This window comes from Cricetulus griseus, chromosome 2 (assembly GCF_003668045.3).
Source record: "Cricetulus griseus strain 17A/GY chromosome 2, alternate assembly CriGri-PICRH-1.0, whole genome shotgun sequence".
NCBI classification, from domain to species: Eukaryota; Metazoa; Chordata; class Mammalia; order Rodentia; family Cricetidae; genus Cricetulus; species Cricetulus griseus.
Genome location: NC_048595.1, coordinates 11,592,663 through 11,617,707, shown reverse-complemented (window position 1 = coordinate 11,617,707; position 25,045 = coordinate 11,592,663). Strand labels below are relative to the sequence as shown.

The following is a 25,045-nucleotide window of genomic DNA, read 5'->3' as shown; positions in this document are numbered from 1 at the left end:
TGGGGTTACAGGTGGTTGTGAACTACTTGTCATACAAATGTTCTGGCAACTAAACTCAGGTCCTCTGCAAGAAAAGTACATTCTCTTAAAATTAAATTGTAAATTAGCCCGTGCCTAATTTACAAATTAAACTTTATTAGACATATATGTATGATGAATATACATTTGAAATATATATATATATATCCATATCATGTATATATGTATATGTGTAGAGCCACAGCATATACAGGGTTTGGTACCATCTGTGATTTTAGGCACCTGGGGGGTAGGTAGAGTCTTAGGAAGTGAGCCCTGTGGCCATGGGAAAGTCTGCTCAGTGTACGGGTGTAAAGGAAGCGTGAGAATTGGAAGAGGGGTTAAGAGCTCCTATGGAGAAGCACAGAGCCAAGAATGCCTGTCAGGATCCCAAGGATTTGTCCTGTACCTCTCAGACACTCATGTCTTAGACACAAAGGTGAGTCCCTCTGAGCGAAGACACTTGAGGCTATGTGGCTTTTCCCCAGGTGTGTAGAGGCCAGAAGACACTGAAGCAGGAATCCTGGCCGTGAGTATACGTCTAGAGAAAACCCCTTTCCAGCCAATCCCACTGACCCTAAAAGTCCTTTATCTGAACAAACAGGTGTTGCCAAGATCAGCCACACCCAACAAGCTCCAGATGGACTAGAAAAATGAAGTCCTCCCCGCCCTCCTCCTACCAGTATCAAGAGCCAAGGTGTCTCACCAGATCCAGGTCGAAGCGAATAAACTCCAGCCCAGACACCAAGGTCAAGAAAAGAGTCAGGTGATCATGGCTGCAGACCAGGGCGTTCCTGCCAGACACAAAAAACAACCCGGGGATTTGTAGGTCTGGTCACCAGCCTGGCTCAACCTCACCAGAAAGCCTACAGTGTTGAAATTGGATGCAGGACAGCCCACCCCTGGAGGGAACCCAGCTTATTCAGCCATGCCCCCCTCTTCTTCTCCAATTTCTCCTGTTCTTACTGGCTGTGAAGTTTACCAGTGTCTCCAGAGATGGGCTTGGAACATAAGGCTTATCAGGCTCTCAGTGGCTGCTATGAACACTCTGTCCCTGAAGTGTCCCCAGCAAAGGGGAAGGCAAACTTTGGGCATTTGGTCAGCCTGAAGCCAGGGCAGACACCAGACTGTTCATAGAGCCCAGCCAGGACTCTGAGTACTCATGGAGGAAGCCACCAGCCTGCCAGCAAGATTCTAGCAGGCTCTCTGTCGTCAGTCAGGCCCTTGGCGTGTGATAGCAAGCTAGGCCTCTGTTCCCTATGTGACAGGAGGCTTTGGGAGCTGCGAGCCCAGCAAGAACCACGAGTGTTCCAGACACCCACCTGACATAGTACTTCTGCAGCAGACCCAGGTTCTCCTGGAACAGCCGCAGGTAGCTCTCCAAGGAGTTCTCATTGAGAGCCAGGTAGAGCCAGGCGCGGCCTGCAGAGAAGGCAGGTGCAACTCAGCTACTGGGCAGCTGTTTTTCATTTGCCAAAGGCATGTGAGGAACTAGGCAGCCCAACAGCCTTCAGGTCAGGCCTTAGCTTGTGGTCAGCCAGGAAAGTCGGGCAGAGCTCAGAAGGCACGGTAGTGGCCGATGCCTTTTTGAGGTATTCACGGATGCTGCCCGTCCTGCAGGCTAACATCTCATGCGCTCGGCCTGGGACTCCAAAGGAATCCAGTTTTCTTGTGGACCCACGTTCCCCTTCACTTCCTCAGTGACACACCCACAGACTGTCACGTGCAAGGGAAAAAAAGTGAGGTTTTTGTGGAAGGCGGTGGCATTTGAACGCCCACTGCCACTTGACACTACCAGGCAGACAGCTGCCTCAGGCTGACCTGGGCTGGACCTGAGTGCCAGGCTCCCCACAGGGAGAGCCAGCTACCCCCCCCTTCCGTGTTACTCACTGCGCCCCAGGTTGGTGGCCACATGCTGCAGCACCTCAATGTGCTTGATGGCCTCTCTGCGGGTGAAATGGACCACGAGCACCCAGTAGCCAGATGAGAGGTCTTGCAATCTGTAAGGACAGGACAGCAGTGCTGGGCCTAGGCAGGGCTGCCTCAGGCAACCAGCCCCACCCCAGGAGCTTTACTGCAGCCAGCCTGAGAGAGACAAGTTTCCTCTGGTAAGATGACAAAGAACGGAGGCAGACAAGAACAGGAATGACTGTCTCTCTGGGGGGTATCTGGGTCCCCCCTGCCTGGCTCCATCAGCCCTAAGAACAGCCTGCACTCACCCGTACAGCAGGGCATGGTCCAGGTGCTCACACAGGCGTTGCAGGACCTTGTCATGGTTCCGGATAGCAGGGGTCTCATCCTCACACGCTGCAAAGTAGCTCTGCAGCTGAAAGAAAGAGGGTAATGCTGCTAAGGAGAGCTGCAGGTAGATGGCATCCTGAGATGGCCAGCAGAGTTGGCTTCCAACAGCCCTGCTGAGGGCTGATCTTGCCCAGGAGGTTCCAGAGGGCGAAGGCTTTCAGGAGGGACTCTGCACAGACAGCCCTGTGCTGGAGAGGGATGCCCAGCTTGCATAAGTGTTGGTGGTACTAAGCTTTGGGGCAGGGCCACAAGCTGCACTTGCTGCCTGGGCACTACACACACACACACACACACACACACAGTGGTATCTGTATAAGTCAAACATGCACAGGTACATACATACATAAACACACACACACACACACACACACACACACACACACACGGCCTGTTCATAATGCCTGAAGGCATTTCAAAAACATTTCCAATCAGCCCTTTTTAAAAATAATCATTTAATGTGTGGGGTGTGGGCCCTCTTGGAGCTGCCCTCTGTACACACTGAGGTCTGATAGACCGGATCACCTGCTCTGATGGCCTCTTCCTGCCAGAGGCTGACATGGGCATTGAATTCACCTGAGGAACCTGGCCAGATCTAGGTGTGTGCCAGGTTCATGTCAAGCCCTGTGCCAAGAAAGACACTGTTCCCTGGGCTGGAGAGAGCGACAGTAAAGGGGGAGGAGAGGAAGGGGAGAAAGCTGAGATCACAGATGAGGTAGCCTGAAGCATCCCCCCCACACACCCCGCCCGCCAGGCTGCTGCAGGTGGACAAGCTTAGTGCAATTGGTGTGAGAAGGCTTGGATTCTCAGTCTGATTTCTATGCAACCAGATGGGGCCCCTCCAATCCTGTTGCCTTTCCAGGGGCCCAGATGGGAAATGCAAGAACAGGGCACAGATCGCCGAGTACTGGGGGAGGAGGGTTTAAGCTCCCGGGACAACTGCATTCTCAAGTGTTCTCTGGAAGCAGTGATGGAGGCTGCAGCAGCTGAGATGGATCAGCCACACCAGGGAGCATGTGCTGTTGGAGCAAGGCCAAACATTCAACTCCCACAACAAAAATAGTCGCTCTTCTCTCCAGCCCAGAGCAAACCCAGCAGCCTGGCTGACCGGGGACAGAATTCAGTCCTGAAGGGTCTGCCCACTTCTCCTGCAGGCCGAAGGAGCAGGAGGAGGAAAGCCTAGAGCAGTCAGACAGACTAAACCCACAATGCAGCACAGCATGTTGGCAACGGCTGAAGGCATTTGGGGTTTTGTTTTAAATGATTCCCATTGGCTACTTAAAACTTGGTACTATTTGTTTTATGTGTAGGAGTGTTTTATCTATATGGATGTCTGCGCACCACATTCATGTCTGGTGTCCAAGAGAAGAAGGCATTGGATCCCCTGGGACTAAAGTTACAGATGGCTGTGGGGCGCCAAGTGGGTGCTGGGAATTGAACCCAGGACCTCTGCTAGAGCAGGCATTGCCATCTCCCCAGTCCCTGGGGACATTCATGCACACCTTGGTGTCACATCCCACAGTCACACCAGTGCCAAGTTGTGCTCTCTCACTCTCTGACTAGGTCTCTCTCTAGCTCAGGCTGGACTCAAACCCATGGTCCTCCTGGTCTGCTTGTCTTTAAAATTACTATTGTTATTATTGACAGGGTCTTATGGTGTAGTCTTGGTTGTCCTAGAACTCTCTCTGTAGACCAGGCTGGTTTCGAACTCAGAGCTCTGCCTGCTTCTGGCTTCGGAGGGCTGGGATTAAAGGTGTGTGCCACCACCCAGCTTTTTGACTGATTTCTTGCAGTTCTTTGTTGTTATGTACTGTTGTCCCCAGTGTCTTTTTTCCCTATTGAGAAAATATTTGTTTTTACAGTCAAATTTGTCAATAATTTGCTTCAAAGGTTCTTGTTTCCCCTCCACTCTATCATAAAAAGTGGCTTTATCTTTTTTTAAAATTATTTTATGCCAGGCAGTGGTGGCACACACCTTTAATACCAGCATTCAGGAGGCAGAGGCAGGAAGATCTCGGCGTTTGAGGCCAGCCTGGTCTACAGAGTGAGTTCCAGGATAGCTAGGGCTACACAGAGAAACCCTGTCTCAAAAAAAAAATTTTTTTTTCCCTATGTGTGTGGGTGTTTTGCCTGCATATATGTCAATTGTATATACTTTTGTGGCCACCATGTGGATGCTGGGAAATGAACTCAGGTCCTCTGGAAGAATAGCCACTGCTCTTAACCGATGAGCCGTCTCTCCAGCCGCCCCCACCCCAATCTTGGGTTTATAATAGAATCACAATGAACCCAGAGACTGTTCACATGGAGAGATGGCGTCTCACAATATCTAGTCTTCCTACCCAGGAGCACAGGCTCCGCCCCCATTTGCTCTTCCTTTAAATCCTGACAGCTGACTTTAGATACGCCTTGCACATATCAAGGTGAGTGCAAATTTACACATGATATCATGATTCAGAGAGCAATCGGCAACCACGAAACCATTTAAAAAAAAACAAAACAAAACACACGAGGCCAGTGAGATGGCTCAGCATCACAGGCGCTTGCCACCAAGCCCAGTGACCTGAATTGAATCCCCGGAACCCACAAGGTAGGCGGGGAGAACTGACTCACAAATTGTCCTCTGAACTCTAGACATATGCCACAGCATATGCACCCCTCATACACACACATGCAAAGTAAGTAAAAACATAATAAAGCGTTGTAGGAAAGCATACCACGACGACACAGAGGGCTGAGGCAGGAAGCCAGAGTGTTAACACTGGCCTGCCGCATAGCAGCACACCCTCGGAAAGCTACTTGACTCCGACTCATTAGTTTCTCCCCCCCCAAAAAAAAAAAAAATTAAAGGGACTTTTTGGACCCGGGTTGTCTAGTCCAGTACCTGCTAGCCTTATGTGGTTGCATGAAGTTAAATTAAGTCAAGGGGCTGCAATATGGCTGCACTTAGAATGCTCGAGGCCTGAGCTGGATCCCCAGCACCAGACATAGTGCACATTTTAAAAAACAAAACAAAATCTAAGCTAACTTAAATGAAACAGAAAGTAGCACCAGCCCTATTTCAAGTGGTCAGCAGTCACCCGGGGCAAGCAGCTGTCCTGGACAGTTCAGACCCATGGAGCTGCCACCATCCATGGCTGCTGCTGGCTGCCGCTGACGTAGGGAATCCGGTAATAAGAAGCAGGCTCAGCATAGCTGGTGAGCAGCAATTGGCAAATATCCTCTGAGCTGATGAACAGCAATGAATTCTCAGTCACACCAACAGCGTTGCGTCTGGCTAAACATACACCGCCACTGGCAGCAACTCTTATTAGCAGTGGTTCCTACTCTTCAGGCTTTCTTAAAAAAAAAAAAAAAATGGTTCTAGCTTGTGTGCACACGTCCTAGTTTCATTTCTATTGCTGTGGCAAATTAGGAAGACAGGGTTTATCTCAGCTCCCAATTCCAGGTCACCGTCTGCCATAGTAGGGGAACCCAAGTCAGCAGGGACTTGGCATTTCACACGCCCACAGTCACAAGCGGAGAGAAAGGAATGAGTGTGTGTTAGTTTGAGCTTAGCCCCCTCTTTACACTTACATAGCTCAGCCTGCCCGTGACCACCTCCCCCCGCAAGGACTGGGATTGTCCACAGTGAGCTGGCTCTTCCCACATCTGCTAACACAATCGAGACAATCCTCCAGATGTGTCTACAGGCCAACCTTGATCTAGGAAATGCCTTGTTGAAACTCATTCAAGATTGTGTTATGCTGACAGTTAAAATGAACCACCACCGCACATGTGTGTGGTGCGTGTGTGTGCGTGGGAAGAAGAGCTAAGACTGACAATTATCTCCTTCAATTATTTTTCTAGACTAAAAAAAAAAAAATCTTTGGGTGCAGGCTTTTAATCCCAGCACTCGGGAGGCAGAGGCAGGTGGATCGCTATGAGTTCCAGGCCAGGCTGGTCTACAGAGTAAGTTCCAGGACAGCCAGGACTGTTACACAGAGAAACCCTGTCTCAAAAAAAAAAAAAAAAAAAATCTTGTTTTGAAACAGGTTCTTGGCTATCCTGGAACTTGCTACTTGCTATGTAGACCAGCCTGGCCTCAAACTCAGAGATCCACCTGCCTCTGCCTCCTGAGTGCTGGGATTAAAGGTGTGCGCCACTCTGCCAGGCTACCTGCCTTATTTTTTTTTGAAGACAGTCTCTGAACTAAGGGCTTACCAATTGGCTAAGCTAACTGCCAGTGGGCTCTAGAGATCTGCCCAACTCTGTCCCACCAGCAGGTACTTCACCAGCTGAACCATCTCCTTAGCTCCCTTTGGGCTGGTTTAGAATTTCTGTTATCTGAAGGGGGACGGGCTGGTGCCAGTGCTATGGCCAGGCACAGATCTTGAGAAGAGCAGAAAGAAGAAAGCCCATGAGTTGATGACACAGGAGCTCAAGGAGCTACATCAACCACTCAAGCTGGGTCAGCAAAGCTGGGACAAAGGTAAACAAACAGAGGAAGCGCTCTCTGTGAGCCGTGAGAGGCCCCGCCTCCCAGAGCTGCGGGTGGAGGAGGACTTCAGATGGAACCAGCAGACAGGACATAATGAACAGTCTGGAAGTGCTGTTGGCATCTTTTCTCCCAAATGACTCTCTGGTTGCCATCGATATCTGCAGACAGTGCTAATCCAGCTATAATCAGATCCATCACATACTGAGCGCTTGTTATGTGCACCAGGAGGGGAGCAGAGTGCTTACGAGCACGGGCTCTGTTCTCACTGGGTGACCATGGGCAGGTTACCCAACTGCTCCAAACTCGGTTTCCTAAAGGCTTCCAGGAGGCTTCGGATAATAGTGACACCTGATTTACCAAAGAGCCAGCCAGGCAGTGGTGGCACATCCTCTTAATCCCAGTGCTCAGGAGGCAGAAGCAGCAGGATCTTGTGAGTTCAAGGCCAGCCTGATCTAGGTAGTGAGTTCCAGGCTAGCCATGATAACACAGAGAAACTCTGCCTCAAAAAACCAAAACAAAAATCAAAGGGCCTTGTAAACACTTTACAAGTGTGAGCAGCATTGACTCTGATGGCAGCGATGAAACTCAGAGACACAATTTAATCACCGCAGACATACCATAACTGAGGTCACAGCTAGTAATTGGCACAGTCAGATTTTAAACACAAGTATTTTCATCATGCTTGGGTTCAAAGTCCCTGAACAAATGTCCTAGTTACCAGGTGTGTTGGTGCACACCTGTTATCCCAGTTGAACAAATGTCCTAGTTACCAGGTGTGGTGGCACACACATGTCATCCCAGTTGAACAAAAAGTGTGGTGGCCCATGCTGTCATCCCAACATTCTGGAGGCTGAGCAGGAGTGAGATTTTTTTTAAAGATTAATTTATTTATTATGTATAGTGTTCTGCCTGTATGTGTGCCTGCAGGCCAGAAGAGAACACCAGATCTAATTACAGATGGTTGTGAACCATGAGGTTGCTGGGAATTGAACTCAGAACCTCTGGAAGAGCAGCCAGTGCTCTTAACCTCTGAGCCATCTCTCCAGCCCAGGAATGAGATTTTGAGGCTAGCTTAGGCTACACAGGCAGCCCTTACTTCAAAAAACAACACAAAGCAAACAAACAAATTCTTTTCTAATGTATTTTAGGAGAGCCCAAGAAAGAAACTTAATGCTTTCCAACCAGAACTTATACATTCACAGCAGGTTCAGAGAGACAGCTCAGGGGTCAAGAGCACTGACTGATTTTTCAGAGGACCTGGGTTCAGTTCCCAGCACCCACTCAGTGGCTCCTGACCGGCTGTAACTCCAGTTCCTCAGGACTCAGCGCCCTCTCCTGGCCTTCATGAGCACTGCGCACATGTGGCACACACACACATAGGCAAAACATTCACACGCGCAAAACAAAAACAAGTAAATCCTAAAAGCCTGCAGATTTGAGCCTGTTTCTTGGATGATGGTCAGAGAACCGTTGGAAACCACTGTGACTCTCCCTCCTTGCGTCTCCCGAGTCTCACAGAGGAGTGCCCCACTTCTGGGGAGAACTCACCCTGATGATCAGAGGGTGTCCTTTCGGAGTTGGCAGAACACACCATTCTGTTTGTATTATCTATGCTGCCTAGGTGCCACAGTGACAGAATTTGGCAGATATAACGGAGGCTAAACAGCCTGAAAGGCCTATGTGGCTCTGTGAACAAAATGATGCTGGCCCGGGGCTTAAGGTCTTGAGAGAGGTGGCAAGCAGTACACTGTGGCAGCTGGGCTGTGACAGGCGCAGTGTCTCCTAAGGTCAGCTCAGCAGGGGTCAGAAATGCGTGGCTCAAGTCTTCAGTAGTCATATAGCTCAATAAACACTACTATGATGGGGGTGTCCGTCTGTATGCTGTGAATGCACGTTTCTCTTATTGGTTGTTGCAGGAAGTATAGGTGGTGCTACCAGACTAGGAGAAGGCTGGGAACAGAACCACAGAGAGTGGCCAGGAAGATGCCTTGTAGCCACCAAAGGAATAACATGCTAGAGCATTATGGGTAAGCCACAGACTCGTGGCAATACATAGTTTAATAGAAATGAGATAATAGTTTAGAGAGAGGTAGCCAATAAGAAACCTGAGTCATTGGTCAAACAGCTTATAATTAATATAAGCCTCTGTGTGTTTATTTGGGACTAAATGGGGCTTCGGGACCAGGAGGGACAGAAACTCCACCTACACTACTAACTACCTAGTATGTATAGATATGAAATCCACCCCTAGCCCAACATAGCGGTCTGGGGCTCAAAACCAGGGCCTTGTGCATGCTAAACAACCAGACTACACTGAATAGGTCCCTAGCCTCAGATGCCATTCTCTATAGAAATCTACAAAGTCCTGGTTTTGTAACATTTACATTGTGGTACTAGAGATAAACTATATGCAACTATACATTCGATACAGCATCAGAGATGATAAATATTATTTTAAAGCAAAGAAGGGCATGGCATGTTGTCCATTTTGGGCCAGGGACAATCCCTCCAAGAATGATCACTGATCATCCTTTGTAGGGGGTAAGTGTCTGGGTCTCAGAACTGGCAAAGATCCCGAGGCATGCACAACCATAAGGCTGATGCGGCTGAGCTTGAGACCTGAGGACAGAAGAGGTCTAAGATGAGGCCTTGTAGGCAGCTGAGGGTCAGATGACAGCCAGGCCACGTGAGGGCTTCTTCTTCAGTTCCAGTTAGATGCAAAGCTGCTAAAGGCTTGAGCACCAGAGATGACTTGATCAGATGTGTGTCACAGGCCACTGTGTGGTGTGTCTAGACTGCAGAATCCAAGCTGGAGGCAGAGAGCTTGGCTGGGAGGGGGAGCCAGGGTAGTGGCACCAGGGTAGCTACGGTGTTGGAGGAAGTGAGAAGGGGTCAGACTGAGGAAGGATCTGAAAGTTGTGTCCAGGGGTTCATCGATGGATGAGATGCTACGTATAAGAAAAAGGAAGTGACTGATGGCAATTCTAGGTTTTCTGGTCCCAGCCACACAACGGCCCCGTTACAGGTCAGATGGCACTCTGCCAAGAGACGTGAAAGGGGAGCTGTCTGGGAAGTGGTGGGGAAGCTGAGATGCACAGACAGCCATGCTGGACGCTGAGGTCAGGGAAAGGTCCTCTGAGTACTGCCCAGGGGGTGCCACCCTTTGACTAGGGGGCTCCACAGAGGCACTCGGAGAACTTGAGAAATACAACGATGCCCAGGCCGCTTCCTGGACCAACGGAGCAGAGTCTGTAGATGGGCCAGACACTACCTTTCTTTCTGAATCCCCAGGAAATCCCACGCACGGCCAGCATACTGGGGCAAGAGCAGGTGCAAGGTCCTGAGGCAGAACAACCACTAAGCAAGCAATCCAATATGGCTGCAGCCCAGTGGCCGAGGGGGTGGGCGACACAGGATGAGGTCAGCAGGGTGGCTGAGCATCAGGTCGTGTAGTATATACTGCAGAAGCCACGCGAAAGAATTTGCAGAGAGAAGGCACCATGGGCCACCAGGGTCACAAGGACCTAAAAGGATGTGACAGAAACTTTGATGAGCAGCCCTGGGGTGAGGGGCGGGGAAGTTCCATTGAACATGTTTTGAGTAAAAGACTGCAATAATTGGAACTTTGAAGCCCAGCAGATTCTTGATCTTTCTATAAGAGTCAAAGTCTCTAGGAGTCCAGGCTAGCCTTGAACTTTCAGTGTAGACCAGGATGACCTTAAACTTCTGATCCTCCTGCCTCCAACTCTCAGGTGCTGAGATCACAGGCCTGGTTATGCCTGGTTTATGGAGTGCTGGGGATGGAACCCAGGGTTTCATGTGTGTTAACTCCGTTCTTTACCAACTGAGCTACAACCCAGCCCTGATGACATTAAGGAAATTCATCACTATTTTTTTCCCCCAAGACAGGGTTTCTCTGTTATAGCACTGGTTGTCCTGGAATTCACTCTGTAGACGAGTGGTCCCAAACTCACAGAGATCCGCCTGCCTCTACCTCCCCAAGTGCTGGGATTAAAGGTGTGCGCCACCACCCAGCCCTTATCACTAATTTTTGAAGGAGGTAACTGTGGTGTTGGGTCCTGTGGGAGGAGGAATTGTCTATAAGCAATGCACCCTGAGGTTGCTATGGACGACTAGAATATGATCAAAATAACAGGAAGATCAGACAGCCGAGAGAAAAGGCAGAGAGGAAGGGAGGAGACCAAAGAACAGAAACAACAAACACCCAGAACTCCTTTGACCACTTTTGCTAAAAGGATGGGGAAAGCAAGTGGAACAAGAAAGACAGGCTCCATTCCGGCCTTCTGTGAGGGACACAGGTGGGCTGGTATGCTTGACTGTGGGAGGATGAGAAAGTTCCCATCAGGAGAAACTGAAAAGCACCAAGATAAGGGGCTGGAGAGATGACTGGGTGATTAAGAGCACTGGCTGCTCTTCTAGAGGACCTGAGTTCAATTCCCAGAACCCACATCAGGCGACTCACAACTGTCTGTAACTCCAGCTCCAGGGGAGCCAACATCCCTATTCTGGTCTCTGCAGGCACCTGCACACACATGGCACATACTCACATAGACACACATAAGTAAATACCAAAAAAGCAAGATCATCTGGACCAAAGAGGGACCGCATGTTATACTATTTTGTAAAGCAGTCCTTTTTAAGGCTGCCTGTTCCCAGACCACACCCTGGACTGGCTAAGCTGATACTCTGTCTTCTATTTTGGGGGTGTGTTCAGACACCAGGCCCAGGGAGAGCTTGCTAGGTTCATCCTAGACTCCCTTAAAGCCACGAAGATACACCCCTTGAGCACCCTGGACTGGTCATCACATGACGGCAGTAGCCCCGTGACTTCAGGGAAATCGTGGGTGGCACTCACAACCGAGCCAAGAGCTGTCTGACCCAGAGCGTTCTGATTGGGGCGGGTTCCACTCTGTTCTGAGACCTCTCCTATAGACAAGTGACTTACAACAACACTGAATCTGAATCCCATGACAGGTACTCTGCAACCCTTCTGGATTGGTCCCTAAGAGGTAACTTATAGGTGGCTGTGTAAGATCATAAATGGCCCAGTGCAAAGATGGGGGCAGGTGACCTCTTTCCTTGTCAGTACTAGCAGGGCCACAGAATGACAGAGAGATCCAGGTCCTAACTCTGTCACTGATAGGCTGTCCGGGCGGACAGGTGAGTCATATTCTTGTCTTCACAGAGCAGCATAAACCCCACTTCAACAACATCAGTTGGGTGTACAAGGCATGATGGACTCAGGGCTGTACAAAGGCTGTTTTACCTGCCTGGCTGCTAGGAGGATCCAGGGCAGCACCTGTCAGTCACCAGGTGCACTGGTCCCTAAACCTGCCCCATCCTTGGGTCTGCCTCATCCCTGTTCACTCAGAGAGGCTACAACAAAAGAAACAGCCTGGCAACATGGAAGGTGTGCCTCTCTTCTGTTACCAGGGGTGGAGGTTGCCCAGTAACAGCAGCCTCCCTGTTGGCCCCACAGAGAGCACCCATATTCAGATGGCCGCCTGCTAAGGAAACTCACGACTCCAGGCCCAGAAGCAAAGGAAGGAAGGACAGGTGGCTGCCTTACCTAAGTCACCCCTTGCAATAATTAAGTTGATGGCAGCCATGCTTAAATGAGTTCAAATGAATGTCAGAGCAGACAGGGCGATCCTCAGAGGCACTCGGTCTACACGTGAAACGTCCCTCACTCAGCACTGTTGCAGGGCGTGCGAGCAACTGTGTGTCCCAGGAGTGACAGGGCAATGTCTGCCTTGCGGTTTGGAATTCCATTCCAGGGATGGCCACTGACTGGACAGAGCTCAGGACTTGGGGTGGGTGTGTGGTTTTGAGTCAGGGTGTCTCACTGTGTAGCCCAGGCTAGCTTCAGGGTTACAATCTTCCTACCTCAGCCTGTCAAGTGTTGGGATTACTGTGTGTGCAACCCCTCTGGTAGTTTTCACAGACACTTGCTCTTTTGGAACCATACAGGCTGAATCACATGACAGCATTTATCATCTTGGGAACCAGAGGTCCTCAAATTCAGATCCCTAAACTTCTCTGTCCAACCAGCGACAGATGGAGAAGAGCCAGTGTGACCGTGTCCCTTCAGGAGGGCCTCCATAAATCCCGTCCTTTTGAAACTTTTCATCTTGAAACACGCAGCCTTAATATGTGGAGATCTGAATAAGAATGGCCCCAGAGGCTCATGGATTTGAATGCTTGGTCACCAGGGAGTGGAACTACTTGAAAGGATTAGGAGGTGTGGCCTTTTGGAGAAAGTGTGCCACTGGAGGTGGGCTCTGAGGTTTCAAAAGCTCATGCCGGCCCTCCCCCCCACCTCTGCTTATGGATTAGGATGTTGCCCTTAGCTACTTCTCCAGTACCATGTTCTGCCTGCCACCATGCTCCCCACCACAATGATAATGAACTAAGACTCTGAAATTGTAAGCAAGTCCCCCAAAATGCTTTCCTTTTTAAGAGTTGCCTTGGTCATTGTGTCTCTTTACAGCAACAGAACACTGACTAATACAATAGATTACCCAGGCTGGCCTTGAACTTGAGATCCTCCTGCCTCAGTTTCCAAAAAAGATGACATTGCAAACTTCTGCAACCAGGCCAGGCTTAATACTGATCATCTTCAGGAACAGATGCCAGAGACTTGAAGGGAAAGGCTGGTACCCATCACCTCGTCCCTCAAAAACAAACAGATACATAGATGGATAGTTTTTTTAATGATGCTTCCTTTAGGGTTCCGAGAAGGCATCTCAAGTAGCCAAGGAGGATCTTAAACTTTCAATCCTTATGCCTCAGCTTCCTGAGTGCTGAAGTTAGAGGCATCCGTCATCACGCCTGGTTTTATGCTGTGATGGTGATCACAGCCCAAGCCGTGTGCATCTAAGCAGGCATTCTGTCAAATGGGCTGCATCCCCGGTCCCACGAAGCTCCTTGCAAACAATAATGCCTGTGTCACGAGATCCAAGGAGCAGACCCACCACTACCAATAGCATTTCTGGGGAGACTCCCCAGCAGGGCCTTAGTCAGGACCGGATGCTCTGACATCCAAGTGTTTCTAAGACAACCATCTGGCCATCAGCAGTTTCCCACGGCTTCATTAAGAATGCCCTGTGCAGGATGGCATGTGAAGGGAGAGAGACCCAGAGAGTGGGGTCAGGGTGTGGCAGCTAGCAAAGCCCAAACACACTGAAAGTCAGAAAAAGAACCACTGGACCAGAACCCTCATTTTATAAGGAAGGGAAAAGTGATGGGGGAATGTCCTGTATGTATGTTTCTCTTATTGGTTGATGACTAAAACACTGATTGGCCAGGGGCCAGGCAGAAAGTATAAGCGGGGCTACCAGATGAGGAGAATTCTGGGGAGAGGAAGGCAGAGAGAAGCTGCCAGGAGATGCCATGTAGCTGACAGGTCCCATCCAGTAAGATAAGACCATATGGAAATAATTAGATGAATAGAAATGGGTTAATAATTGAGAGAGCCAGCCAATGAGGAGCCTGAGCCATCGGCCAAAGTTTATAATTGATATGTCTCTGTGTACCTACTTAGGACTAATCGGCTGTGGGGCCAGACTGGAAAGAAATTCCAGCTACAGAGAAGCACTTCCTGTATCACCTGGCCACACGTGCTGAGACACCAGAGGCGCCCCCCCTTGTTTCCATGCCACCTGAGATGAAGCACAGGTTTCGAGGGGCTCTGTAGCCTGGACCACGGTGCTGGGAATGTTCTAGTTGCTTCCTTCCTTGACAGCATTAGCTTACAGGTTCCAGCTGTCTGCAGCTCCACCAACAGCTGCATAGCTTCTGACTGTCTCCTAGTTTTATGGTCTCTACCCTAAGGTACCACTGCATCTCACCCTGAAACAGATTCCCAGTGACAACCTGTTATAAAGGCCTTGAAGCTGGAGAGCCCAAAAATCGGCCCAAATGAGAACCAATGAGAGACCCTGAGATGCACACGTGGCCAGTCCTGTTTTCCTCATGGGCATGACATTACTGTCCTGAGCTGATGTCTCTGGGGGGAAGTCACTCCCTGAGTCCCTGAGGTGTCCTAAATGGTCTGTTTGCCATGGCCTGCAATGTCCTTGAGTCAATGTTGGCAAAATTAAAGCTTCATGGATGGGTGGCACACACAGATGGACCTCTGTGAGTTCAAGGCCAGCCTGGTCTACAGAGTGAGTTCCAGGACAGCCAGGGCTAAACAGAGAAACCATATTTAGAGAGAGAGAGAGAGAGAGAGAGAGAGAGGGAGGGAGGGAGGGAGGGAGGGAGAGAGGGAGAGAGAGAGAACTGGCTTCTCTTCCAAGAGATTTCTAGTACCTGCATGGTGACTCACAAATATCTGTAACTCTAGTTCCAGGGCAGCCCATGTATTCCTTCTGGCCTCTTTGAGCACCAGGCAATGTACATGGTGCACAGATATGTATGCAGGCAAAACACCCATACACATAAAATCAAACTTTTTAAAAACTGTTAAGGGTCAGCAACATGGCTTAGCAGGTAAAGTACATGCTCCCAAGACTGATGGCCTGAGTTCAATCCGTCGGTCCCACACTTGATATAGAGCACTAACTCTCAATTGTCCTCTGACCTCCCCATGTGCACAGTAGTGTGCTTGTCCCATAAATAACTATATGTAATTGTGGTAGTTTGAATTAACTGGCCCCCCTTGAGCTCCTAGGGAGTGGCAGGCACTATCAGGAGGTGTGGCTTTGCTGGAGTAGGTATGGGCTTGTTGGAGGAAGAGTGTCACTGTGGGGGTGGGCTTTTGAGGTCTCCCATGCTCAAGCTATGCGAGTGTCCCCGTTTACTGCCTCTTGTCGATGGAATAAGATGCAGGCCTCTCAGCTCCTGCAGCTCCGTGTCTGCTGCACACCGCCATGTCCCACCTTGATGATAATGGACTAAATCTCTGCAACTGTAAGCCAGTCCCAATTAAATGTTTTCCTTTATAAGAGTTGCTTCTGGGAGCTGGGCCTTAGTGGTGCACACCTTTAATCCCAGCACCCGGGAGGCAGAGGCAGGTGGATCTCTGTGAGTTCGAGGACAGCCTGGTCTACAGAAGAAATTCCAGGACAGCCTCCAAAGCCACAGAGAAACCCTGTCTCGAAAAACCATAAAAAAAAAAAAAAAAAAAAAAGTTGCTGATGGGAATGGTGGTGCTCACCTTTAATCCCAGTGCTTGGGAGGCAGAGGCAGGCAGATCTCTGTGAGTTCAAGGCCAGCCTGTTCTACAAAATGAGTTCCAGGACAGCCAGGGCTCTGTAACACAGAGAAACCCTATTTTGAAAAACAAAACAAAACAACAAAGAATCAAACAAAAAAATTGCCATTATCATGGTGCCTCTTCACAATAGAAACCCAAACTAAGACAATAATTTAAAAAACTGTACTGTTTTTAAAAGAAATATTTTGTGGCTAAGTTGTTTTACCTGCATTTATGTATATAGCTGTATCATGCCTAAAGCCTGGAGAAGCCAGAGAGGGCACTAGCTCCCTTGGAACTTGAGTTATAGATGGCTGTGAGCTATTAAATGCGCACTGGGAACCAAACCTGAGTCATCTACAAGAGTAGCCAGTGCTCTTAACAGCTGAGCCACCTCTCCAGCCCTAAAAACATTTTTTTAAGTAGTTAAATACTTCTCCTTCCAGGAAGGAGATTGCCCAAACCTTAGTGCCCTTCTCATGCCTTGGGAACCAGTCTTGACCCCTTTTTGGAGGAACCAAGGCTGCCTTTTAGAGTGGGGAGAAAAAACTGCCAAGAGCCCTGGGCAAACACTGGAGGCCCAGAAGGCAGGCACTGTCCTGAGAGAACACATGCGCAGGACTCTACCCCATTCTTCTAGGCTGGCGCTGGCAGGCGCTGGCAGAAACCCTGCCTGTTTCCTCAGAGTCACCAGTGCTGTCATGGGGAGGGGCTTCTCCCATCCTCCTTTAAACCAGGCTCCCATGCTGTACCTTCCTTGCCTCTGGGCTTCCTTTCAGTTCCCCTTTCCCTCTCCACTGTGCCTGCATGACCTCACGAGTGCTTCCCCCACCCAGGCAGTGTGCCGCCAAAGGAAAATGGCCATCAAGGTCACTGCCTAAATACAGTGATAGTCTGGAGGCCATGGCAGAGACCTTTGCCTCCAGTCCAAGGCCCAGGCAATGCCATGGTCTGGTCAGATACGTTACAGGCTGAAAACAGAAACACAGGTAAGGAAGCCTGAGTTACAAATCATGATTCTTTAAGGGCAGGAAAGAGGGCTTGAGGTACACATCCATCCACTGTAATTCTTATTTTTTTACATGGCCAGGTGGTATCCCAGCACCCTGGAGGCAGAGGCAGGAGGATCTCTATGAGTTGGAGGGCAGCCTGGTCTACTGAGCAAGCTCCAGGACAACCAAGGCTACACAGAGAAACCCTGTCTCAAAAAAACAAAAAACAGGGGCTGGAGAGATGGCTCAGAGGTTAAGAGCACTGACTGCTCTTCCAGAGGTCCTGAGTTCAATTCCCAACAACCACAACCATCTGTGATGAGATCTGGTACCCTCTTCTGGTGTGCAGATATGCATGGAAGCAGAATGTTGTATACATAGTAAATATATAAAATCTTTAAAAAAAAAAAAAAAAACAGACGAAAGACTATTTTTTATGTTTGTATGTGGGGAGGCACGCAGGGATCAGGGACCACCTCAGGTTTTTTGAGATAAGGTCTCACATTTGGCCTGGAAATCACTGGATGGGCTAGGCTGGGTAGCCATCAAGCCCCAGTAATCCTGCTGTCGCCACCTCACCAGCGTGATTACACCATGGGTGTAATCCACCCGTGGTCCACCATGGGCAGCTTTTTAAAGAGGGCTCTGGTAATCATACACCAGGAGCTGGCTCTGAGTAGGTTAAATGTAGAGAATCCGGTTGTGTGATCCCTTCCTCCTCTCAGCAGGTTTGGCTGCTTCTGAACACATAAGAAGAAGAGCTTGAGTGAGGCTGGGGATGTGGCTCAATGGGCAGGGAGCTTGTTTAGTAAACACAAAGCCTTGGGTTCCACCCCCAGAACACATAAAACCGGGTGAGGTGCTCCATTCGGAGACAGCGGGTGTCAGAAGTTCAAAGTCATCCTTGGCTACATAGTGAGTTCAAGGTCAACATGGACTTCATGAGACCACCTAAGAAAAAAAGCGGAGAACTTGAACTAAAACTGATCAGTGACCTATGATTTCCAAAAACTAAGGTGGGGATCTTGTGGGCTGCAAATGTGCACAGTCCCTTCCTTGTTCTCTCTCATCAATGGGTTACTTTGTCATAGTGCCACTATCAAACAGCAGTCTGGGGAAGAGAACAGACTACAGGAAACAGACACTTTCTTCCCTGTGTGCTTCTGCAGTGTTTGACATTCACAAGCAAGAGGAGAAGTTAAATCACAGACACGGAAGATGGACAAGACTAAAGCAGGGCCACCGGGCCTGAAATCAACAGAGCCGTGAACTTCCAACCTCAGCCTGACCCTCATCACTCTCCCGCCTCACGTGGGAGTTCAAGATGTTCACACACAGGAGGCAGCCAGGAGGATGAGCGGGAAGACGGACTGGCAAGCAGCATCCACTCACTAGCCAGGACTGCTGCCTAGGCTGGACAAGAAGGCCAGTTCCAGGCAATGGCTATGCTGTCCACACTGCGGGTCAGGTTCCAACCACCATGTTGGGGAGCCCCACTGACAACCAGAGGGGCCACCTGGGAGAACTATGCAGCAGGCAGGAGGGCCCCAGTGTTTCCTGTGGATTCGGAATACTGTCAGTTCTGAGAGCAGCACACCATGGTGATGAATCTCGAGGCCGAGACGTGCACTCAGCAGGACAGTCTACCCAGGACACGAGCTGCCTGGAAGAGCCAGCCTTCTCCTCCCAACAACAGTCACACTCAGCTCCTATCTGAGCGTCTTGACCACCACACGCGGTATGCCGCTCAACCAAACGTTTGACAGCCAACAGCAGAGTTTCAGGTTTTTCATGACCTTCTTTCACACCGAGCTCCAAGAGATGAGTTTTGAGGGAGATCACAGAGTCACCATGGAGCCCACTATTGCCAGCCGGTGGCGGTTTCTCTAAGCCCAGGAGCAGGTCTCTCAATATGAATGGCTCTATGCTAGAGTCAAGCGCAGGATGGACAAGGCCTCAAGTGTTCTGTGACGGGGTGGGAAGGACCACAATGTCACGCGGCTTCAAATAGAAACCTGATGTCAGAGAAGGATCACACAAAAAGAGAAGTATATTGCAAGCCGAATGGGCAGGGCTCAGGAAAAGCAGGCAACACTTGTCTCACATATGTTCCTGGGCCTCAGTGGGGTGACCTACCGGGTCAGAGCCTGTGCACACGCTACGTGATTCCTGCCTGGAGGTTATAGCTTCTTCTGCAACCAAAGAGAAAGAGCCATGGCTAGAACCACACAATTCAGCAGAAGCGAAAGGGATGGACCTCGCTTTGGAAAATGTGTGTGTGGCTATTATGTTATTGAGCTTTTCAGCCGGGGTTTTTTAGAACATTTTCCCTGGAAGCAGACAGAACCAAACTATTGATCTAAAGCAGCAGGCCAGGACTTCCACTCATTTTCAGTGCACTAGCAGGGCGAAGCTATCTGAAGGAGTTGAAAAGTAGGGAAAGGCCAGCCGTGACAGCACAAGCCAATCCCAGCACTTGGGCGGTAGAGACAGGTGGATCTTGGTGAGTTCAAGGCCAGCCTGGTCTACAGACAGCCAGGGTAACGTAGAGACCTGTCTCAAAAAAACAAAGAAAACCGGGGAAAAGCTCACTCCCCTGGGCAGCCTCTGCAGCAGCAATGCTCAGCTGGACTGGGCGACAGCTGCAGCCTGGTCGTTGGAGTCCCCTGAATTCAGACCCCATGGAGTCTGGGTGGCCTCTGGCCAATGGGGGCCTGGGAGAGGGGCCTCTGGCCGATATAGCCCCTGTGCTGGAAACAGACTGCCTCTGAGCCTCATTTAGCAGGCAGCAGAGTCTACCTCAAGTCAAGCGGGTGAAACAGGCCAGACAAGCAGCCACTGCGCTACTACCAAGGTCTTCTGAATTAGTTTGCCCTGTTTAAGGAGGAGACACAGGTCAGTTACTTTTCATTGCATACTTGAGATATCTGTGGCTTTATTATTATTAAAAACAATAATCATAATGATAATTTTGAAGGCAGGGTTTAGGCTAGCCTTAACTTCATGGCAGTCCTCCTGCCCTAGCCTTCCCACTGCTGAGTATTTGCATGTTTCTACTGTTCAATTGTTTTTTTCTTTTTGGTGTTGTTTTGTTTTTTTGAGACAGTCTCATGTAGCTCAGGCTGTCTCAGAACTCTGTATGTAGCCAAGGATGGTCTCGAAGTTTGGACCCTCCTGCTTTTACCTCCTAGTGTTGGGATTAAAGATATGCCCCCCACACAGTTCTGGGTCCAGTCCAGGACTTTATGTGTGCTAGGCAAGCAGCCCACCACTTAGGTACACTACCAGTCCATATCTGTGTTTTAAGGGCCAGTTTGGTACATATGTGTGGTGTGTGTGGTACATGTGTGTGGTGTGGTGTGTGTGTGTGTGTGTTATGTGTGTGTGATGCATGTTTATGTATGTGTGGTATGTATGGTGCATGTGGGTTACGTGTGCGTGTGTGTGGTGCATGTGTGTGTTGAAAACATGTTATTTAGCAAAGTGTCACAAGCCTGTAATGCCAGGGAAGTGCTGTTACAGGAGGCTGGCCTCCTGGGATACAGTGAGTTTGAGGCCAGCTCAGGCTATAAGAGTGATGACACCCTGTCTCTCTTTCTTTCTTTTCTCCTCCAGGAGCGATCCTTGCTGAAGCTAACCTCTTTATCATACTCTGCCTTAGGCGCATGCAGCACTGGACAGAATCTGAGATGGGCTTAGATAAGATTTGACTAAACACTCCTCATTTTCTAGTGTAAGGTTGCTTCCAGGTGGATGGACCTTATCTCTGTCCCATGTGACCTTCCTAGGGTTTAGGACAGCGGTTCTCAACCTTCCTAATGCTGCGACCCTTTAATACAGTTCCTCATGGTGTGGCGATCCTCAACCATGAAAGCATTTGCGTTGCTACTTCATAACTGTAATTTTGCTACTGTTAGGAAACATAATAGAGACTGGAGACATCTACTATGCGACCCCTGTGAGCGGCATACCCACAAGTTGAACTGCTGGCCTACAGCGAAGGCCAAGGGAAGGCACTCACGAAACTGAATATTTTCATCACCATGTGACTCATGGTGCATGTTCACCCCACAAACCTGACATAACGTAAAGATGCTGCCGAAATGCACACTGGGTTACTGCAGACTTGGTCACACTCCTGTCTCTACAGATGCTCCCCAGCCCACCTTGACAGGGACTTTTTGGGTATACCACATGTCCATATATAAACTACTGCCTCTGGGCCAGAATGTAGCCTACCTATTTTTATAAAGGGTTACTCAAATGCGGCCTCACCCATAAGTTGGTTGCTTTGGAGCCAAAAAAAGGAAAGAATTGGGTAATTTCAGAGAAGACTAAACAGCTTGAAAATATTCACCACCTGACCATTCAGGAAGTTTACAGGAAGCAGGTCATGGTGCGCCCCCAGGTCTACAACTGTAGCTATTTTGGACGCTAAAGTAAGAGGACACAAGTTCAAGAGCAGCCTGGGCAATTTACTTAGAGCCAGTCTTAGAAAAGGAACATTCAGGATACAGCTTAGTGGGAGGAGCACCTGCCCAGCATTCAAGAAGCCCTAGGTTCAATACCCAGCAACCCACAGAAGCAGAGTGTGGTGATGCCTGCCTGTAATTCCAGCACTTGGGAGCGGGAGGGAAAGATCAAAAGTCCTTAGAGGTCATTTTTGTCAGCCTGGGCTATCTAAAAAATTTAAGGCAAAATAAAATAAAGGCATGGTGGCACATGCCTTTAATCCCAGCACTTAGGAGACAGAGGCAGGCGGGTCTCTGTGAGTTCGAGACCAGCCTGGTCTACAAGAGCTAGTTTCAGGACAGCCTCCAAAGCCACAGAAAAACCCTGTCTCGAACCCCCCCCCCAAAAAAAAAAGGAAATAAAAAGGGTTGCGGTCATAGATCATGGTACAGAGCTTATAGAGCATGCACAAGGCCCTGCGTTCCAGCCCCACCACAGGGGAAAAAGACAAGAAAACGCTACCATTCACAGTGGCTGCCAAGACAGTATTCCAGCCTAGGTGTGTGGCAGGCATTGTGCAGAGCATTGCCTACTACACATTGTATTATCTCATGGAACTGAATTCCTATTACAGTATCACCAGCAGAGTCTGACATGTGAGATCAACAGAGTCTCCACTGTCTGCTAGGGTCCTTGTGCCCAATGACAAATCCCGAATCCAGAGCCTGGGTCTGTGCACCTCTGGCCTGTGTGCCAGGTTGTGCACATTCTAGCCACATCTAGCAGAGCCCTTGATACTTTTGAGATTGGCCCATCTCCCATTGTCCTCAGAAGATCACCTAGGGGTTGCTACTTCTTTGGGGGAAGTTCCTTCTAGCCCAAATGCCTACTACTCTCTCTCTGAGAATTCCACCACCTTGTCAAGGCTTAGTTAAGGCCTGCCTCTCTCAACCAATATGTAGTCTTTTGGAAGGCCACAGTTGCTTAAAAGGTTTATTTTCATTATTTTATCAATGTGTGTCTTTGTGGGTGGGTATGTGCAGAAGAGGGGGCTGGGTCCCATGGAACTGGAGTCACAGACAATAGTGAGCAGCCCAAGGAGGGTGTTGGAATCCCAGCTCAGGTCTTCTGGAAAAGCTGCCAGTGCTCTAAGCCACCCAGCTATCTCTCTAGCAACATTTATTTTTTCTAATTTAATCCTCTTTTTCCATCATGAGTTCTAGGGATTGAACCCAGGCCCTCCACTTTTCATAGCAACTCAGGCTTGCAAGTGCTTTTCCCGGCCACACCATCTTACTGGGGCTGCCACGGCTGCTTCTTACATAGAGCACAGATGAGACTGGGCTGCAGAAGCCTTGGTGTCTCCTGCTGGAGCTGAACTCCGTCCCTCTGAGATAGAATCTCACTGCATGGCTCCAGCTGCCTTCAAACTAAGTAGCCCTGACTAACATCCTGACTCACAGTAAGTCTTACTAGAAGCAGAATCTTTTCTTTCTTTCTTTCTTTTTTTCAAGAGAAAGTCTCACTATGTAGTTCTAGCTGTCCTGGAACTTACTGTGTAGACCAGGCTGGCCTCAAACTCATAGAAAGCAGCCTGCCTCTGCCTCTGCCTCCCAAGTGCTGGACAAAGGCATGTGTCACTATGCCAAGCTAGAAGGAGAAAGAACCTTAAAGGAAGTCATGCATAGTGGTATGTACCTTTAATGCCAGCACTTGGGAAGTAGAATTGGAGGCCAGCCTGGTCTACATAGTAAGACTATAAAAGTAAGAAAGGAAGAGGGGGGGAGGGAGAGAGGGAGGGAGGGAGGGAGGGAGGAAGGAGGAAGGAAGGAAGGAAGGAGGAAGGAAGGAAGGAAGGAGGAAGGAAGGAAGGAAGGAAGGAAGGAAGGAAGGAAGGAAGGAAGGAAGGCAAAGCAAAGCAGAGCAAAGCAAGAGGCCCAGAGAGATGGCTCAGTGGGAAAAGGTGCTTGCTAGCACAACTGACAAGCAGAGTTAATTCCTGGAACTCATATGGTGGGAGAGAACCGATTCTCAAAAGTTGTCCTCTGACCTCCACTCTCCTACCTAGCATGTGGGCACAATACAGATATACATATACACATACACAGAATAAATAAAATCTAACTTTTTAAAAAAGAGCAGAAAAGGAAACCCAGTTAAATCTTTTCAAATTAGACAAGGCAAGAGTTCAAGTAGTAAAAACTACATAGAAATTAAATCCCTTCTGATTGCCCATGTAGGTTTTCTGAGAATACGAATTCTACCACCTGGCGTGTTATCCTTCTTGGTTTGTGATTCCTACGCCTACTTTTTGTTTTTGAGACAGGGTCTCACTATGTAGTCCAGGCTAGCCTGGATCTCAAGATTCTGCCTTGGCCTCCTGAGTACTGGGATGACAGACATGCACCACCACACCCAAACCTTGTGAGGCTGGCCTGTCTCCTCATCCACGTGCATGCCCTTGAGAGGTAGTCATTTCTACCAGGGATTGGGGCAGTGACCAATAGGCACAAGCCCCAACGCAAAGTATCCTAGTGTCACTCTGTCCACAGCTCACTATCCAAAAATACATCCCTAGGCACTTCAGGTCCCCAGTCAGAACTCTGCAATCAGCTGTTTCTAAACTGCCATCCTGGAGTAGAATGTCTTGGGGACTCCCCAGGACGCCAGGCATTGTCGCCTAGCACAGCTGATGTGGCCAGCAAGTGTTGGTCCTCGGTCTTTGACCTGAGGAAGGATGGATGACTGCATCCATCCTTAGGGATGCTCTCTGTGCCGGCTCCTCCTCCCGGAGCCTTCCCGAGGTGTCACCGGTCCCTCTCGGGAAGGCAAGGCCGGGTCGGGCACCCGGGAGCTCCGAGGACGCTGACCTCAACTTTGTTTTTTTAAAAATAGCTCGGAGGCCGCGGCGCTCCCGGGAGCCGCCCGCGTCCCCTGGAGGGCTCGGGGTCGCCGGGAGGACGGTGACCCGGGATCCCGGTCACAGAGGCAAAGCGGGGGGGGGGGGGCGAACGACGGGGACCGGGCAGGGTCCCGGGCGAAGGAGGCCGCTCACCTTCTTCACCGACAGAGAGATGTTCTCCAGGATTCGGTCCTTCACCTCCCGCGGCTCCATGGCGCCGCCGCCGCCGCCCGTCGCCGCTTCCCGCGCCGGGCGCCCGGGCCGCCGCCAACCGCTGCCGCCGGCCGTGCGGGGCTCCGTCGTGCCGGCCGCGGGGCCCGGCGCCCGCCGCCCGCCTCGCTCGCCTCGCCTCGCCTCGCCCGGGCCTCGCTCCGCGCCCGCCGCCGCCGCCGCGCCTCCGAGCGCGGAGCCGGGAAGGAGACGCGGGCTGTGCGCGGCGGCAGGAACTGATGTCAGGCGGGGCGGGGCGGCGCCAGCACCGGCCGGGAGGGACGGCGAGGACCCGGCGGGCCCGCCTCCTCCGAGGCCCCGGGCCGGCGGAGACCAGGGGCTGCGGGGACTCAGAGATCCGGGGTGGCGGAGGCTCCCGGGGGCCCGGGGGACTCAGCCCGGACCGCACAGACGCGGGACCTGTGAGAGCCGGCGTCGCATAGACCCGGGGGACTCACGGACCTCAACACCCT

At 50.2% G+C, this 25,045-nt stretch overlaps 1 protein-coding gene across 3 annotated transcripts in view; it reads right to left on the bottom strand.

Annotated features, from left to right (window-relative positions):
* The window catches only part of Plekhm2 (pleckstrin homology and RUN domain containing M2), a 41,678-nt gene that overhangs the window by 15,958 nt on the left and 675 nt on the right, over positions 1 to 25,045 (bottom strand). For 2 of the 3 annotated variants that reach the window (XM_027399938.2, XM_027399939.2), the window contains exons 1-5: positions 24,516 to 24,679; positions 2,238 to 2,344; positions 1,909 to 2,018; positions 1,341 to 1,440; positions 725 to 812 (exon numbers count right to left, since the gene is read on the bottom strand). In XM_027399938.2, the coding sequence (XP_027255739.1) occupies positions 725 to 812; positions 1,341 to 1,440; positions 1,909 to 2,018; positions 2,238 to 2,344; positions 24,516 to 24,575 (465 nt within the window). In that variant the 5' untranslated portion in view covers positions 24,576 to 24,679. Of the gene's footprint in view, positions 1 to 724; positions 813 to 1,340; positions 1,441 to 1,908; positions 2,019 to 2,237; positions 2,345 to 24,515; positions 24,680 to 25,045 lie in introns of those variants that run through there. The other variant, XM_027399937.2, reaches the window with a different exon arrangement.